The sequence below is a fragment of the Poecilia reticulata genome, linkage group LG15, assembly GCF_000633615.1.
Source record: "Poecilia reticulata strain Guanapo linkage group LG15, Guppy_female_1.0+MT, whole genome shotgun sequence".
Lineage (NCBI taxonomy): Eukaryota > Metazoa > Chordata > Actinopteri > Cyprinodontiformes > Poeciliidae > Poecilia > Poecilia reticulata.
Window position 1 is genome coordinate 29,429,813 of NC_024345.1, and position 19,463 is coordinate 29,449,275.

The 19,463-nt window shown below is 43.2% G+C and overlaps 2 protein-coding genes across 3 annotated transcripts in view; both read right to left on the reverse strand.

Annotated features, from left to right (window-relative positions):
* LOC103477364 (TBC1 domain family member 12-like) overlaps positions 1-6,036 on the reverse strand; it is a 12,103-nt gene extending 6,067 nt beyond the window's left edge. Inside the window, exons 1-2 of one of the 2 annotated variants that reach the window (XM_008430440.2) lie at positions 4,546-6,036; positions 265-394 (exon numbers count right to left, since the gene is read on the reverse strand). In XM_008430440.2, the coding sequence (XP_008428662.1) occupies positions 265-394; positions 4,546-5,525 (1,110 nt within the window). In that variant the 5' untranslated portion in view covers positions 5,526-6,036. The remainder of the gene's footprint in view (positions 1-264; positions 395-4,545) is intronic. The other variant, XM_008430439.2, reaches the window with a different exon arrangement.
* Positions 6,037-9,619: 3,583 nt separating this feature from the next.
* On the reverse strand, positions 9,620-19,436 carry LOC103477383 (protein NLRC3-like). The gene is given in 7 exon segments (XM_017308869.1): positions 9,620-10,699; positions 10,816-10,862; positions 12,935-15,296; positions 15,430-15,658; positions 15,819-15,897; positions 18,884-19,006; positions 19,091-19,436. Coding segments are annotated over 7 exon segments (3,579 nt in total). The 5' UTR covers positions 19,234-19,436; the 3' UTR covers positions 9,620-10,103.
* Positions 19,437-19,463: the final 27 nt, after the last annotated feature.

The window sequence follows — 19,463 nt, forward strand, 5'->3', positions numbered from 1 at the left end:
CTCTGCTCAGCGTCTGCTCTGCTCAGCGTCTGCTCAGCGTCTGCTCTGCTCAGCGTCTGCTCTGCTCAGGGTCTGCTCAGCGTCTGCTCAGCGTCTGCTCTGTGTGACACCTGAAGGTGGGTTTGCATAAAGAAAGACTAAATAACAGGAAACCTGATTCAACGCTGGGAGAAGGGATGGAAACATGAATAAAAGTGTTTATGAGATGAACAGATTAGATTTCAGACATTTAAATCAGACGAGTTCGTTAGAGTCCATACGAACCTGCTGAGGTGTCATGGCCGCCTCTCCGCTCTCGTCCTCCTCTCTGGTCTCTGACTTGTTGAACAGTCGCCATCCTGTTGCATTGTGGGACGTTGCCCTGGACTCTTTGGGTTTTCTAGAAAACAGGCTCCTGAAGGAAAGAAGGAAACTGTTAAAAGTTGATTTAATTTGAACAATTACATCAAGTTAATTATGTTTCCAGTGATTTGATCTCCGAGTCAATCAGCCCCACAGGAAACATCAAACCATTACAGCAAAGACCTGGTAATCTGTTGTTTTTAACTGAAATACCATCTATAACCATCTGGCTCCATTAAATGTGACCTAAATATTCACCAGTACTTTGTATTTCTAACATTATTCTATTCCAGCAACAAAATATCCAAAACCAACATCTGTTTTTGACGCTGTAGGATGTCAACAAGCTAACTTTATTGATCGAGATCGACTGAAATTCGCCTAAAAAAAACTTTTAAAAAAAGTTTTACAACAAATTCTGTTAATCTTTCAATTTCTCCACTTAACAGCAGCTTGTTTCCTAATTAACCAAAGAAATTATCTATCATCATGTCATCATTAGCTTGATAACAGTAATGCTAGGTTAGCATTTAGCTAGCCTGTTTGGAGCAAGAGACTGAAGATCAGGTTAGGACTTTAATTTAAGCCTCAACTTATTTTGTAGAATTAGTTTTTTAAAATCTGTCATTTTTTTCTTGTTAAATGTTGTCTTTTAAACAAAGTAACATTAAAATGTTGCCGTGTTTTTAATATGCCAACTGAGTCATCCTGCAGTTCACAAGCAGCCGTTTTAATGGAAAACAAAAGTCGGAGGAGATTTTAGCAAATTAAAGCGTTGAACTGATGAACAGCAGAACAAAAATGAGAAAATATCTCAAAATGATCTGAGATCTACAAGTTTGTTTCTGGATCTTTGTTTCAATTTCTGAAAGTTTTACACAGAACCTTCTTCAGAACGATGATAAAACTTTTAAAACAATTAAAAGCTGCTAGAATTAGAAATGCCACTTCTCTATATTCAACATGTGAATCTGTTTAAGTCGGTCGCTTCGTGAGCAGAACAGGCATCACTGTTGATGTCAGACTAAACAAAACTACAGAAAACCGTTTCAGTTCCTTAAAGAAAAGTTAAGCAACGGCTGCGGTTACAAACGGGGACGTATTTGTGCCGCGGCAGCAGTTTCTGCACCGACGTTGGTGGAAAAACGGGAGAAAAAGCCGTGAGATCAACACTTTTACATTCTCTTCAGTGGAAAAGTCCAGGTCAGCTGACAGGAGGAGGCATGAAGAGGAGAAACCAGGAGGATTTATGAACGACGACTCTTAACGTCGCCGTGGAAACGGTTTCTGCTCACCAGACGTTTCCATCAGGGAACAACAACTCAGAGCGACACGTCATTTACACTGATCAGCTGTTTCTGGTTCCGTCTTTCCAACACCTACAGCTCTTCACCCCAGGTGGACCTGAACCATCTTGACCTTTAGATGTGACCCCAGCCTGTTGGAGTCGGTGTGAATCTGTTGGGGTTTCCAGGAGACGACGACCCAAAGGCTGAACTGAGGGAGTCATGTGACCCTAACGAACCAATTAGTGAGATCGTTCTGGAGAAACAACTTCAGGAAACAGAAAGAGCCCAGAAGTTTTCTACTCAGGATTTCAGCTGATATTGATTCATCCAACATCAGTTGGTGATTTTCAAGAATTCATATGACCTGCGGTCGGTTTGAACCGCTTCTGAGCCGATTCAGGTGTGCTAACAAAGAGTTAGCATTAGCTCAAGATGTAAACAAAGACTCTTTGCCTCCAATGGATCCAGAACATCGTCATCATTACAACTGAAAACGGAACCAGAACTGATCAGTTAGCATTAGCATATATGAGATTTTTAGCTGCTTCCCTTCACTGCTATGCTAGGAGGAAGCTTTAAGACAGTGGCCCTTACGCCGAGGGCCAAAATCCCCATGTTGAAAATATTCAGGAGAAAAAATGTTTCCTTTTTTCCCCCCCAATTAAAAACACAAAATTATTATTGTGAATTATTTTACCTGCACAACAATAAATAAAAGATATAATACTTTATGTCTGTTAACTTTTACAATCATTTAACTTTTTGAGCTAATTATTTTTCCATTTTTTTAAAGTCTATGAAATGTTTTTAGTTTATTGTCAGAAAAGAAAATAAGAATTTTCTTCTACAAACTTTGCTGTATTTAGTTAAATATAATGGAAAAACACGACCACGTCTGTTTTTGAGTAAAATCTCGCTCGATGTTTGTGATGCAGCTTATTATGACATTCAGTGCCATTCTTACATTGCGTTCTGGGGCCACACAAAACTAATCCAAGGGCCACAAATGGCCCCCGACCCTCACTTTGACACCCCTACATTAAGAGAAGTGAAAGCAGAGCCTGACAGAAACCAACCGTTGCTTCAGTGATGTAAATGTGAACCCTGCTGTACTTTAACTAGACTCCAGCAGCGTCTGTTTCAGAGTGAGGCCGGCGCAGCGCCAACCGGGCTGAACCGGGCCCAAACAGAACCAAGTCTTCCTCTCCATTGTTCCACATGTGGCTGTGATGCAACAAGTGAAACAGAACCGGGTCAGAAACAGGAAGTTGAACTCACTGAGTCAGCTGTTACTGAGTGGAAGGACAGCTGGTCCCACTCAGAACCAGAACTGGTTCAACTGGACACCAACAGAACCGGCTCCACCAACCTAAAACCCAGACGCTGCTGAGTGTTAGTCGGATCAGAACCGGAGCTCCTGGACTCCCTGAGCCTTCATTCCTCTGTCTGCCTGGATTTCCTGCGGCTCTGTGTGAAATTCCAGGCAGCTGCTCTGGCCCGGGTCCAAACCAGCAGCACCGCTCCGGCAGATGGAGATTTAACTCCACACCTGCCGGTCCAGGTCTGCAGAACCATCAGGTTCTGGAGCTACCAGCTGCTCCGAACTCTGAATGAATGAGGCTTGTTCTGGTTCTGGACGAATCAACATGAAAATAAAACGTCAATAAAATGATTTATTTCTCAAAGTGGTACCAGAACCAAGAGAGTGAACTAAAGTTCTGCAGCTTTCTCGATGTTTTTGATTTAATCATGAGCAAAAAAGTCAGGACTGAACTCCAGACAGAACCCAGATGACGACCAGAACCGCCCCCTCTGTCTGGACAGAACCTTGACGTGCTGAAGCTGAAAGAAACAAACGGGTCGGGTCGGTTCTGGTCTTCATGATCCCATGACTGTGAGCTGCTGAGGCAGAGAACGTGATCGGACCTGGAGCAGAGCGGACGGTTCTGCTCAGTTGGATGGTCTGGATCAAATCACAAAGTTCTGGTTCAAATCAACAATAAATTTTCTGATCAGATTCTGGTTCTGATCCGACTAACACTCAGCAGCGTTTGGGTTTTAGCTTGGTGGGGCGACTGTGGCTCTGTGGGAAGAGATCGGAAGGTCGTAGGTTCGATTCCCCCTTGGCACCAAGCTGCCTACCGACCTGCGTGAATGTGTGTGAATGTGTGAGTGTGAATGGGTGAATGTGTGAGTGTGAATGGGTGAATGTGACTCTAGTGTGAAGCGCTCTGAGTGGCCAAAATGACTGGAAAAGGTCCGCTTAATGCTTAATCCTGGACTTTATCCAGGTGGATCTGATGATTTCAGTCCAGAACCGTGAGTCAGGTTCTGCAAACAGAACCGGGTCTGGGCTCCTTTTGTATGAATTCCTGTATCAATGCAGCATGGTGTGGTTCTGCTGAGGTTCTGGAACATCAGATTGCTCCGTTAGCTGCCTTCAGGTCGTCTGCATCGTTGGTTCTGGTGCTTCTCATGCTGACTTCTGAAAACCCAGTGGATCAGAACCAGCAGACGACCTGGTGACCCAGATCTTCACTGATAGTGGTGAAGTAACAGGAATTCTGGTCCTGCAGATTCAGGAACTCTGAAATGAAGACTGTATGACTTTGGACCTCTGAGTAGTGATCCAGTTCTGGTTCTGGTTCTCCTCAGCCCAGATCAGACTGTGGAAGCCCATGTTTAGGATCCATCTGAACATAGTGGATCTAAATGTTCTCACTAGTCTACCCTTTGAAGGGGAAGTTTTGTTTTGCATCTTTTTTGACCATACGTTTTCCTTCCACTGAACTTTCCATGAAAACGCTTGGCTCTCTGTTAGCAATGACCTTTAGTGCTGCTTGGAAGTGAAACCTCGTCCAGGTGGAACTGGACCTGGTTTCTGGAGGGGTTAAAGGTCAACCCGAACCCTTACCTGGTGAAGAAATCAGCGATGCCGAACCTTTTGGGCATCACTTTGAGCTCCGAACCCCCGGTCTCCTCGCTCAGCTTGTCCGGGGCGCTCTGCCTCCGACCCGCCTCGGGGTCAAAGTTGAACCCCCCGTCCTCGTCAGGGGACAGCGGGGTGGCGTCACAGCTGCGGGACACGCTGGCTGCGGGGTTAGTCCTCAGACTCTGCGGCCTTGCGGGAACATCCGGGTCACCGAGCGGCTCCTCGTCCTCCTGCCGGGTGTTGGGCTCCGACAGCGGGCTGGACGGGCAGGGCGACGCGGGGCCGGGGCTCGGTTCCGGGGTGGATAATGGGCCGGATCTGGGGTCGCCCCAGCTGGGGCAGCGGTTCCGCCTGAACCCTGGGTCAGAGTGTCTGTTTACAGGGAAGTAATCGGAACCGGGCCACTCAGAACCGGGGCTCATCATGTGCAAACCACCGTTAGCTACTTTGACCTCCTCACAGCCCAGCTCACACTGACCCAGTCTCTGACCCAGACACCGGACCGCCGCCTCAGGACTGTCAGCTACCCCGTTGGACATGTTAACACCCGCGGAGGTCCAGTTCGGCCTCCCCGGACATGAGCGCTGGTCCTGGGGGGGAGAAGAGTCTCCTTCCTCCTGGAGCGCAGCTGGACAGGAAGCGGCCGGACCTCCTGCTTCTCCCCGCTCCTCTGCTTCCAGGGAAAACCCGTTCACACCGCCCAACACCACCGGGCCGGACAGGTACCCGTCCTCCGCAGCTACCAGCATGATCTCCGGGTCTCTGGCTGCGTTCCTCCCGTTTAGATCCACCGGATTCCGGGTCCAGCCCGCCGCCTGACCCCCGCTGACACCGGTCAGCAGCGTCAGGCTGCGCTCCTTCAGTGTCCTGGGACCCGGTTTCCCCTCCACACCCACCGGCTCATCTTCGTTTTCGTTCAGATCCACAGAAACCGAGCCTCCGTTCTCCTTCGGTGTTTCCATGACCCCCTCAGTCCGCTACAGACGCCTCGGCCCCGGCCGTAAGATCCTCCGGCTCGGTGGGCCGAACTCCGCAGCAGCTTCTGTTGTTCTCCGAGGATCCGGTTACCATTTTATCCGGAGGTACAGCACAGGGTTACCGGGCTCTGACCGGGTCTACCGGGCTCATGTTTGGGTTCAGAACCTGAAGTATTCGGACCGTGGATGGAAGAGGAACTCGGTGCCGGCTGGACGATTAATTAAATCCCTTCAGCTTGTTGCTGCGGCAACATTCCTCTGACCGCCCAGCGCCATCTTTAACATTCCCCAACAATGACGTCAATCTGACCCAAATAAGCTCACAGCGACACCCGCTGTTCACTCTGTGTAACTGCCTCCCTCTGCTGGTCACGGTGTGGGACTGCCTCCCTCTGCTGGCCACTTTATGGAACTACAACAGAAGTACGAACTGAAGACCTGATGGTTCAATTGTCTGACGTGATATTTTATTTTAAATGTCATGTTTTCATTGCCTGTTAGCAGAAAATTATCACAAAAAAGAAATAAAGGTGTAATCATTCTCTGTCTAGTTAATGTGTATCACTTGGTGATGGAGTTTCTGAATAAATAAACTTGTCAGTAATGTTCTAATTTATTGAACCATAAAGTAAACCTAAAACACAGGTCGTTCTCAAGATTTAGATCTGCTGTCTCAAAAGTCCACCAATAAGATTTATGAAAATGCAGAACTTTGAAGAAAACAGAAAATGATTCTCCATCCATCCATCCATCCATCCATTTTCTTACACCTTGTCCCTCAGTGGGGTCGGGAGGGTTGCTGGTTCCTCTCCAGCTGGCGTGCCGGGCGAGAGGCGGGGTCACCCTGGACAGGTTGCCAGCCTGTCACAGGGCAGAAAATGATTCTGTTAACATAATTAGAAAGTCGCTTTTGTAAAATCTAAAGAACACACATCAGACAGGAAACAAAACCCACAAGCTTCTTGTTTTTAATAATATGCATCATGAGTACAAAATGAGGAGACTGATAAGAAACATTTCTCCAGAATACAAACGGCGTCATACAATTATTTATTTASTTATTATATGAATTATCCAAGTTTCTCTCCTCTAAAGCTCCAACATTCCTGAAGTAAATCTAAGCTTGGTTATCCTCTCTGGTTCTGCACCTGGTGCTCCGGTTCTGCCAAAAGAACCAAACAACGAGACTGAACAGAACCAGGAGAGCCACAGATCTCATCACAACACCCAGAACCTCAGAGATGAAGCTGCAGCGTGGAGGTTCTCCTGGGAAGACGGGGATCCTCGTTGGTTTATTCTTCTTCTCCGGTTCTTCAGGGAGGTCCAGGATGTGCAGAGGTCCGCTCTCCCTCTCACTGATCCGGTTCTGAATTTTGCAGATGATCTTTTCAACCGATGACATCTGAATCTTGGTGAACATCCAGTCCTGTCCTGGTTCCTTCCAGGCTCCATCTTCTACCAGCTTCCAGAAGTACTGAACGGGTCCAGAGTCTCTGGTGTCCCCATTGCAGGTCAGGTTGCATGAGTCCAAGTTCTTGAAGCATGTTGTTGGATTTTTCAGAACCACTGCAGGTTCAGGGACACGACTGATCCCCACAGCGTTAAAGCTGACAGGAAGGACTCTGTTGTTGATCTCCACCGTGAACAGCCCGTCCTCAGATTTTCTCATGTTGCTGACGGTCAACACTCCGGTGGTCAGGTTCACGTTTGCTCGGCCTTTTAAGTCACCCAGATATTGCATAGGAACCGCATCGTTGATGTATTCAGCTACAATGTTCCCCTTATGCTTCCAGGTGATGCTGCTGATGGCCTCAGAGGGATTTGGGTTGAGCTTCAGAGTCCCGCCGATCTCAAAGTATTGAAGCTCCTGAGCCGCAGCCTGCAGCGCCATCAGCAGCAGCACAGCAGCAGATCGAACCTCCATGTTCTCAACTGTAGAAATGATGACAGAAACACCCTGAAAGGACCAACAGCGGCTTAGAGCCACATCCCCTCCAAGCTTCCTGTTCCGGTTTCTGATAGAGAACTTTACCTTTCTGATGACTACAGAGAGCTGGTAGGAACTACTCACATTTACTTGAGTAACCTTTGAAAGAAATGTTACTTTTAGGAGTATTTTTATGACACTTTACTTTTTTATTTTTACTTCCATACTATTTTATGAAGTGTCACTACTCTCAATTGAATAAAATGAATGGATACTCAACTAACTGCAAGTAACTTCACTGAATAAAAACCAAACACATTTTAAGCAAAATGTTCCAGATTCAGTCTCAAACTCACAGTTTATGTTTAAGTGAGACCTCCTGTTTGTACACAATCTTTGTTGTTCTGTTATTTTCTATTTGGAGATCAGGTGAATATACAGTAACCTGTTTACATCAATGGAAGTATTTCACCCTGTGCACACATTAACATATGTATTAATTGAATACATTTTATTCAGAATAACTAATTTGGAAAACTTTCTTCTCCCTGAACGTTATAAATGTATTCATGCTGATTTTTGTTCGTCTAAAACATGAGAATTTGCACATAACTTTACATTTTTGTCAGTATGATTATGATGACATAATTTTAAATATTAAATATGATTTGACTTGAGTAGCTTTTTTATCAAATACTTTAGTTATTCAGATGGCTACTTTTTACTTTTATTTGAGTAAAAATGTATTGAAGCTATTGAGTAAATTTTGTTGTACTCTACTCGCCCCTGATGTAGCAGAAATAAGCATAAAAAGTCTTCATGTTCTGCCTGGTAACAGTTTTTATCTGTCAGATTGTCCTGGAGGTGTTTTAACAGCAGCAGCAGATGGACTTCATCACTTCAACCACAGAAGGTTGTTTTTAGACTTCCTGCTGAGCATAAAGTCCTGACTGCACATTTAACCCACAATTCCACTGCAGAGCTTCAGCTTGAAACATTCACATGAGTTCAACTAAATAACTCATTGAAAAAAATCAAGAAAAAAAACACCAAGTCAGAACTTTTCTGCTGCCTCATGTAACTCAGATCCAAATGGATTCATTTAAATCGCTACAGGAGATGCAACATTTTTATGGTTTAGTTTTACTGTTTGAGCCCTGGGTCTTATCACATGACATGAGCATGCTCTCCGATTGGCTGAACCTCACTGTGCACTGTGGTGCTCCATCATATTTGTTCATAGATCTGAGATTTGTTTAGTGCGGATATCAACTAGACATCGTTTATTACCGCTTTCAACTTTGTGCGTCCATTGAATGTAAGTAATACTGTTGGTGGTTTAGTTAATTTTCTTAAATGTCTAAGAGCTATATTTGCACTTTGTAGAATATTATGGTCGTTTGGTGTAGTTTATTCGTATGGTGGAGAGCTAACTGCTAGCCGTTTACATTAGATAATTAAGTTCGGTTTCAGGTAATTAGATGCAGCTGTTATCATTTTCCAATTAAAATGCCATTTTCTCTTATGTTTTATCGTGTGACACTATTATTAGCAAGGTTGATTATGTGTAATGATGTACATTCTCATGGCCTGTATTAATCAACTGCTAGTTTTATCTTTACCTCTTTAAGCACGTTTAAGACATTTTAGTTGTCTTTGTGAAAAAAGTATTTACAGAAAAGTACTTAATTTATATTCGTTTATTTATCTCTATAGAAAACCACACACACCTCCACGCATGCGCTTATTTATGTGCATGTAGGAACCTCAATAGTTATTTAAAGTCACGTAAAACTCAATTCTGGACTCGGACAGCCTCACTTCATTAACTCACCTGAATATATATCAGCTGTCCTACCCCGACACCATGGAGTGATTGCTAATCCAGTAACAAACGATCTTCAGTCTTCCATCCATCCATCCATCCATCCATCCATTTTCTTTAGAACTTTGTCCCTAATGGGGTCGGGAGGGTTGCTGGTGCCTCTCCAGCTAAAGTCCGGGCGAGAGGCGGGGTCACCCTGGACATGTCGCCAGTCTGTCGCAGGCTTCAGTCTTCATTACACTAATTATTTTTAAAACAATTAATGTTCATGCATTTAAAGAGACACAGACCCTGAAGACTAATAAAAAAGCTCCACAGAATTGCAGATATCAGTGAAAGCAATACTGTATTCGGTATAACATTTTGACACTTCAACCATAAACTATTCATATATTTTTGGATGTAAAAATAAAGTAGATATTGATATTTTATTCAGACACATAAAATTACCCTCCTTTTTTGGATGTTAAATAAATGAGTTTAAAGAATATATTTAAAAAAACAAAAACAGGAGTTGACAGAAAGAGATAATGTCCAGTGATTGAGAAAAACTGATCAACATTCTCTGTGATTTCATTGAAATGTTGAAAGGACAAAAAAACACATGAGAAAATCACAACATCCCGACTGGAAACAGAAAAAACATGTGAATCCTGAAGTAATCCTGGAATATTCCCAGCTTCCATTTTTAAAGGACTGGAAGAGGAAAAAGTTTCCAAGGAATCATTTAGAGTTTCAAACAGAAACGGATTGAATCCATAAATCTGAAAATGTGTTTCTGAGTGAAAGAGACAAACATGTAGAAACTGAACTATCTGTTAAACCGAGGGAGAGTTTCTCTGACAGGAGGACAATATTTAGACTCTTTAGACTCAACTCGGCACAGAAACACTGAAGAGGAACCAGGAAACCAGACTGTAAACCCAGCATAGAGAGGTTCAGTGAATGTGGTGTTGAAGGTGTGTAGGTGGATCAGAGAGTCAGAGGAGACGCTGTAGAAGGACAGAATGCCAGCAGGACAGTTCACATACACTGATACTCTGTTAGAGGCAGAAGAGGAGGAGATAAAGGTCTCTTGGTTATTGTGCCAGAAGGAGTAACCTTTATCACCATAACATCTCAGACTCCAGGAATGATCATTCCATCCAAACCAACAATCTCTACCGTCTCCTTTCCTTCTGATTCTTCTGTAACTCACTGATATCTCAACTCCTCCTCTCCACTCGACCTCCCAGTAACAGCGACCAGTCAGACCAGTTCTACACAGTAGCTGAGGCCAGTTATCAAATCTGTCTGGATGATCAGGATATGACTGAAACTTCTCCACACATATCACCTTCCTGTTGTTTTCAGACAGTTTCAGTTTTCTGCTCACTGTGTTTGTGTCGATGGTGAGTTGACAGGAATCTGATGGAGAACAAACACAATGCAGCTTCAGTTATTGATCTTTGATTTCTCCTGAATGAGTGATGTGACAGTTTGAGCTGCTTTGTTGTCATGAATCAGATGAAAAACACACTTACACTTCCTCAGACCTGGTGTCAACCATCGGACTCCAGCAGGCTCCACCCTGAAAGGAGGAGGGGGATCAGACCATCAGTTTCTCTCAGCAGCAAACATGGACATTACATGTAACACAAACACTGTCCTCCACTGAGACAGTCCAACATTTGGCTCCAAAAGCTCCAACAGAGAGGAGAAAGGAAGTCCCTCAGTAACAACCTGAAGAAACTCACTGAAGCCTAAAAGGACATCAGGAAACATTTCTGGAAGCTCAACTTGATTTAATAATCATCATTTAAATACAATCAATCTAAACTCTGATCAACACCTGGATACCTGCTCCATCCACTCTGATGAAGGAGTGAAACACTAAACAACCTGCTGCTAAAAACCTGCTGTGGCCTCACTGTGATATCCTGAAATACGAACATTAAAAAGGAGAAGCTGCATCACATCCAACAGAGTTCAACAAGAACCAAAGATTTGATCTCTGAGCTCAGACTGAAACCAGGGAGAGGCTTCCATCTTCACACACCTCTGACAAACACCTCCAACCTCTCAGCACTTCCTTTGCTAATCAACACCACCATGTGGCGCTGTGCACATTTACAATGAGACCAAGAAGAAGAAGCAGCATCCTGAGTCCAGCAGCTGCAGTTATGGGTTGTGAAAGAGTCTAAGGAGCATCAAGAACCATAACCAGCAGATCAACAACCCAGCAGATCATGTTTGCATCTTTCCTCTTAATTTTCAAGTTGTTCTGAGAGGGAGAGAAGTCCTGTTCTACTGATGATGTCACACTCTGATGTCACTGATCAGGAGCTGATGGACCTCTTCATTTCCAACATGGAGGACAGAGAAAATCTCAGCTCTGGCCTTCCTTCAAACTGATTCAGGGTCATAGAAATATTTCCAGATGAAGTCAGACTAAAAGTTTGGATTGTTGCAATCAGACCAAGAAGAAGCTTCAAGTTCTTTTCCTGTTCAGCTCCACGTTCCTGTCAGAGACTTCAGCTCCTCATGAGAACAACTAAAGCCTGGAGCAGACTGCCGCTAACATCCTGACATCCCTGAACMAAGCTTTGCAGCTTCAAGGAGACTCTTAGCGTCACCTATGGACAGGTTTCCTGTAAAGGGGGCAGAGCCTGGACTGGAGGAACCAGCAGCAGCTTCCAGGAACAAATCTTGGGAACCTCTGGAGGAGAACATGGGGATGAGATTCCTGCTTTAATCAGTGGATTCATTGACAGAACATGATGACTAAAATACCTGATAGCTGCAGATCCATTTTCTACAGATCTGCTGGATTCAGATCTGTAGAACAGCTGAAACACTGGGTGCCTTTAAATCTCAACTTAAAACCCACCTGTTTAGAGTTGCTTATGGCTAAATTAGGGTTAGAATGTGGGTTTTGATGTCTTCGATGTTTTTAATGTTTTTATCTTTACTTTTTATTCATTTATTCATTTTTTATTCCTCTTTCTCACTGTTTATGCTGTATTTAGTATTTAATGATGTACAGCCCACCCCCAGAGAGGCGCGGGTACTGTCCCCCAATCGTAGCCCTATTTGGGTTATAGTCCCTCGAGTAAAACGTGGGTTAGAGTCCCAGTTAAACGGCGTTTAATTGAAGTTCTAGAGCAGGGGTGGGCAACTCCAGGCCTGGAGGGCCGGTCTCCTGCAACTTTTAGGGTGTGTCTCTACTTCAACACACCTGAGTCAAGTAATGAGGTCGTTAGCAGGACACTGGAGAACTTGACTACATTTAGGAGGTGATTCAGCTGTTGGATTCAAGTGTGTTGGACCAAGGAGACATCTAAGAGTTGCAGGACACCAGCCCTCGAGGACCAGGATTGCCCACCCCTGTCCAAGAGGTTGGAATCCTTGTCAAACGGCGTTTTGACTAAAGTCCCAGATCGGGTTTGAGTCCCAGATAAGGACAGGGATACTTCTTAGATTTACTTGAGTAAAAATATATTGAAGTGGTGCTACTCTTACTTAAGTAAAATGTTTGGCTACTCTACCCACCTCTGTTCATAATTATGACAGTTTTTTTTCCTTGAGGGATATTAATTAGAAGAAGCATATTAAAACCTCCTCCATCAGCCCTTCTCTGCTCCTCCATCAGTTCCTCCCTACTTGAGAGTTTCCAGTCTCCAGTTTGGATCTTTCAGTCCAGCCGACAGCAGCTTCACTCCTGAGTCTCCTGGATGATTGTAGCTCAGGTCCAACTCTTTCAGAWGGGAGGGGTTAAAGGTCAGAGCTGAGGCCAGAGAAGCACAGCCTTCCTCTGAGATCAGACAGCCTGACAAGCTGCAGACACACAATTCAATACATGATAACCCAAGATCATGGATTCTCCAAATTTCTAATGTGTGAACCCTAATGAACTTAACCCTAATGGACAGAAGTTCTTTTTCTCCAGCATTAAGAACATCATACCTTAGAGTTTCGAGTTTGCAGTTTGGACTCTTCAGTCCAGCAGAGAGAAGCTTCACTCCTGAATCCTGCAGGTTGTTGTTACTCAGGTCCAGTTCTCTGAGACTGGAGGACTGGGAGCTGAGAACTGAAGACAGAACTTCACAGTTTTTCTTTGAGAGGTTACAGCCACTTAGTCTGAGGAGAGAAAAAAAGATATATAAAGAACTGATGAAAAAATTTGAATTTCTCTCTATTAAAACTACATTCAGTAACAATCTGTTTCCTTACTGAGCTTTGTTGGAGGCTTTAACCACTGGCAGCAGCCTCAGAAAAATCTCCTCTGAAGCAGAGTATTTCTTCAGGTCAAATTCATCCAGATCTTCTCCTGATGACACCAAGATGAAACCCAGAGCTGACCACTGAGCAGGAGAMAGTTTATCTGTGGAGAGACTTCCTGAACTCAGAGACTGTTGGATCTCCTCCACTAGAGAACGATCATTCAGTTCATTCAGACAGTGGAACAGATTGATGCTTTTCTCTGCAGACTCATTCTCACTGATCTTCTCCTTGACATACTGAACTGTTTCCTGATTGTTCTGTGAGCTACTTCCTGTCTGTGTCAGCAGACCTTGTAGGAGTTTCTCATTGGTCTGCAGTGAAAGTCCCAGAAGGAAACGGAGGAACAAGTCCAAGTGTCCATTTGGACTCTCTAAGGCCTGGTCAACAGCTCTCTGTTGGAAAGATTTTAATTTAGGCTTCCTAAATAATAAAGACCTGTTAGATATTTGTGTTTCTTCCATCAGGTTGTCACCAGAGTTGATGAAGGTCAGATGAACATGAAGAGCAGCCAGAAACTCCTGAACACTCAGATGGATGAAGCAGAACACCTTCTCCTGGTACAGCCCTCTCTCCTCTCTAAAGATCTGTGTGAACACTCCTGAGTACACTGAGGCTGCTCTGATATCAATATCACTCTCGGTCAGGTCTGATTTATAAAAGGTCAGGTTTCCTTTCTGCAGCTGATCAAAAGCCAGTTTTCCCAGAGACCTAATCATCTTCCTGCTCTCTGGACTCCAGTGTGGATCTGTTTCAGCTCCTCCATCATACTTGACCTTCTTCACTTTGGTCTGAACCACCAGGAAGTGGATGTACATCTCAGTCAGGGTTCTGGGCAGCTCTCCTTTCTCTCTGGTCTTCAACACCTCCTCCAGAACTGTAGCAGTGATCCAGCAGAAGACTGGGATGTGGCACATGATGTGGAGGCTTTGCGATCTCTTGATGTGGAAGATGATCCTTCTGGCCTGCTCCTCATCTCTGAATCTCTTCCTGAAGTACTCCTCCTTCTGTGGGTCAGTGAACCCTCTGACCTCCGTTACCATGCTAACACACTCAGGAGGAATCTGATTGGCTGCTGCAGGTCGTGTGGTTATCCAGAGGAGAGCAGAGGGAAGCAGTTTCCYCCTGATGAGGTTTGTCAGCAGAACATCCACTGAGCTGAACTCTGTAGCATCAGTTAGGATCTCCTTGTTGTGGAAGTCCAGCGGAAGTCTGCTCTCATCCAAGCCATCAAAGATGAACAGAACCTKGAAGTGTTCAAAGCTGCAGATTTCTTTGGTTTCAGTAAAGAAGAGATGAATCAGCCCCACCAAGCTGAACTTTTTCTCTTTCAGCACATTCAGCTCTCTGAAGGTGAATGGAAATATGAAGTGGATGTTCTGGTGGGCTTTGTCTTCAGCCCAGTCCAGAGTGAACTTCTGTGTTAAGACTGTTTTCCCAATGCCAGCCACTCCCTTTGTCATCATGGTTCTGATTGGTTGATCTCTTCCAGGTGGGACTTTAAAGAGGTCTTCTTGTCTGATTGTTGTTTCTGGTCTGTGTGGTTTCCTGAATGCTGTTTCAATCTGTCTCACCTCATGTTCATCATTGACCTCTCCAGTCCCTCCCTCTGTGATGAAGAGCTCTGTGTAGATCTGGTTCAGAAGGGTTGGACTTCCTGCTGTAGCGATTCCCTCAAACACATACTGGAACTTCTTCTTCAGACCAGATTTAAGTTGATGTTGACAAACTGCAGCAAGATGCTCTAAATAAACAGAATGTAAATGAGGAAGAAAACAAAATCATCTTCTACAAATTATTTTGATAACTGTGGTTCTATCTCATCATTAAATTAGTAATTTATCCTTCAGGTTAAATATTTGTAGAAATCCTCTTACTGCTCTGCAGATGGTCAGCCAGTTCCTCCTGCTTCATCCTTCTCAGGAAGTTCAGTGTGATCTCCATCACTGCCTTTCTGTTGCTCCTCCTCTGCTTTTCATCTTCACCTTCCAACTCCTCCTCCTCATCTCTCTGACTCTCTGGGCATTCTGGGTCATCTGGACTCAAAACCTTCTGGATCTTCTTCAGCTCGTTCTTCACAAAAGTGACAATGTTTTCCTCCAGCAGCTGGGACAGAATAATATATGAAGGAAACATCAGACTGAAACCATGGAGCCAAACATCAGATCCATGTTGGACAGACTGACAGTCCTCTGGTCTATAAAGTGCAGCAAGGAGATGACTGTGAACAGAACCATGGAAAAGTAGTTGTTAAACATGTACAGACCATAAATATGGAGTCCAGCTGTGCTTGATGCTGCTGGGCAGACGGATTACTGGGGACATCTGAGCTCTGCTGGTCCACTCTGTGGAGGAACCAGGAACAATTAGGAAGTCAGGAAATATTCATAAATATTCAAAATCTTCAGAATTTCACAGAAAAAATCCCCCAAACAGGAAAACAGCATCACACAGCAAATGGTTAATGAGAAATGGCTTGTACATGTCTAGCACTTCATCTAGTCCAGAAGACCTCAAAGTGCTTCACTCTACATTAATTCATTCATGCACACACTCCTACACTGTTGGTGGAAAGCTACTAGATAGTAGTTACAGCTGCTCTTGGGAAGTCTGTCAGAAAAACAGTACAACACAGTACATGAACACAATATAAAAAAGGTAAAAGAAGAAGATGAATTAAAAGATAAAGACCAGAAACATCAGAATCACCCATCAGACATTTAAAAACTGGCACTTCAAACTGCACACTGTCAGCAGATTTGAGGAATCAGCGACTTGTTCATTTACATCCAACTGGATGCAAGCCAAGAAAAAAACACATAAACAGCAGCTCTCAAACCGAAGTGTCTCAGCTGCCAGCCTCCAGAATGGGGAAAGACTTGTGAATAGGTCTTAAAATGTCTTAAAGAAAAAAATAATAATGATTTGGTTGTTTGATTTCAGCTTGTTTTACTAACAAGCTGTTCATGAACAATATTTTGAAGTATTCAGACCTGAGCATAGCTGAACACATTTTTAATATTGTTTAATTCAGTAAGCTAGTCTGAAGCTCAATTGAAAATAAATAAATCCATTGAGATATTTAAGAGCTGAAGAATGCCACAACTCTAAACTCCTGAGGGAGTAAAACTAGTCACTGGTTAAGATACGTGTGATTATTCCACCTACAGCTGATAAGAATTGAAACTCTTCTTCACTGGAACTGAGGAAGACTTTCAGATATGATGACAAAACAGTTCAGGAACAAAGAAAGTCAAACTGGTTTTCTGTTGAATTTGATTCAATCACTATGAATGTAAGAAAGGATCTAAACAGTCCAGTTAGTTTATCAACATGAAACAGAAAATCAATCAGACTAAATATTTCACTTTAACCAGAGAAAAGTGTTTAATAATGGTGAGTAATCAGTGAGGCCCGACATGATGTATCATCCATGACGCCTCCAACAGCCTTCATTGTTTCACTGCTGTGGTTCTGGAGAACATCCAACACACACCGCTTCACATATGAACATAGAAATGAGGGAAATAGAGCTGAGCTCACATTAAACACATGTTGGAATAAAAACATTTCAGACTGACTCAGTTTTTATGGTTACAGGAGTTAGAAACAGCTCACCTGTATGATGGTGGAGGTTCAGGAGATTTAAAGTCAATGGTGCGACTCATTGACCCGTCACTCTTTAAGGACACACAGCTGGGTTCTGGTTCTGGTTCAAGGTGAAACCTGGCAGAAAAAACTATCATTAAAACTACTAAAGAGCTGTGAGACCCAACAGAACCAGCAGATCATCAGTTTGATGTCGTAAATGATTCCCATCAGAACCGGTCTGATCCTCCAACATGTTCCTGATCACTGATCCTCCTGAATAATGTCCAGCCTCATTAAAGAGCAGAAAGATCTGAKTCTGAGACAAWCATGTTGGTTTAAATGACTGAGGACAGTTGGGTGAAGTTGGTGTTGAGCTCTGACATGGAGAAGAACCAGGAGTCATTTCCAGTCTGATCCAAGAGGTTCTGATGGAGCTTCATTCAGAACCAGATGGTCTGTTGGAGACCCACTGCTGGATCAGATCCACATCAGATAATATCTGATGGTTGATGATCAGCCATGTTGGCCAATGATGTTTGAACCTGAGAGATAAAACTGGAAACATTAAATTAAGTCATAGAACATTTTTTCAGCATTAATGTCTGGAAACTAAATTCATATTTAGAGAACGACCCAAATATCAACATCAAAACTAAATCCACTTCTGTCTGTGTGTTAATATTTATATTGGACTTCAAAACTGTTTCATAAGGCAAAATTAAGTTGATGCAAACAGAATAAGACTCGGTTAAATGTTTATGACTTTAACATAATATAATGTATGTATGATATCGATGGACAGGTAGAAGCTCTGGGTAGAGACTGTGGGTCTAAACGGACCCGTTTTATATTTTGAAGTTCTTTAAATGTTGCAGAACCAATAATCCAATTTGGACTTCATCGTCTCCATGGTAACATGTTTCCCTTTAGTTTGATGATMCAAAGTTCTCAGGAACCAAGGAAGGAGGTCCAGATGTTCCTGTTGGTGCCTCACATGATGGATTTATTTGAACATTAAAGGGGCAGTTCATGTTTTTCCCTCCATGGAGGCTAATCTTTACATTGTTTTATTACCTTTTGAGGAATGTCTGCCTGCTTTCGTCTCACATTAAAAGTTTATCCTTCCTTTTAGAAACTCCGTGATGTTTCTATATTTAATCTGATAAATACAAACTTTACCTTTTATTTCAAAATAGAAATACTCAGATGTTCTCTGTTTTACTAAAATCTCACTATTAACTATCRGTGTTTTCAGAGTTGACTCAAGTTTCTCAAAAGTGTCTGTTTTTCAGTCATCTCAATTTATCTGAGAAGAGTTTATCTCTCTATTATCAACAGAAAACTGAAAGCACAATAATCAACCTGGAGCTGCATAATCCAACATGGAAAAATACTGTTGCTTTTACAATACRAGTTTGTTTCAAATAATGTTACTACAAAGATTTCAATATAGAAATATCAAACACAGAAAGACCTGAATAATATAGACTTGTACTGGTTTATTTACATCTGTAGCTATAAAACATGTTGGAAAATTTTTGGATTYGAGTCTAAGGTGATGATTACTTAATTTTTCATAGATACTGAGATAAACAATCAGATCTGAAACACTGAAGGTTGGTGATGAACAATTATATTTAATAGGAAATTATAGGAGGAGAAACATGAAATATATTAGGAACACAGAATCATTTCAGACCGACTGAGTTTATACAGTTACAGCAGGTAGAAAGAGCTCACCTGTCTGATGGAGGTTCAGCAGATTTAAAGTTAATGATGGGATCCCTTGACCTGTCGCTCTTAAAGGACACACAGCTGGGTTCTGGTTCTGGTTCTGGTTCTGGTTTGAGTCTTTGATGGATCCTGACAAAAACATGAGGATTGGTTCTGGAGAACATCCAACACACACCGCTTCACAAATGAACACAGCAGGTAGAAACAGCTCACCTCTCTGAGGGTGGAGATCCAGGAGATTTAAAGTCAGGGTTAGCATCCTTTGACCTGTCGCTCTTAAAGGACACACAGCTGGGTTCTGGTTCTAGTTTGAGTCTCTGATGGATCCTGACAGAAACATGAGGATTAAAACCCATTCTGTGAGGTTCTGTTTACATACCAGCCAGCATTTCCATCATGGACCCATCTGGACCAGAACCGGGCTGAAGTTGGTGATTCTCTCCATCTGTGTCCTCCTGGAGCCCAGACCTCTAACAACAGGCTGCTGTCACTCAGCTGCTCCTGCATCACTGACTTGCTGTCAGGAAGAAACACTGAACCAGGCTGAGCTGCTCTGTTCAGTCTGGATGAAGCAGCAAAGAGGAGC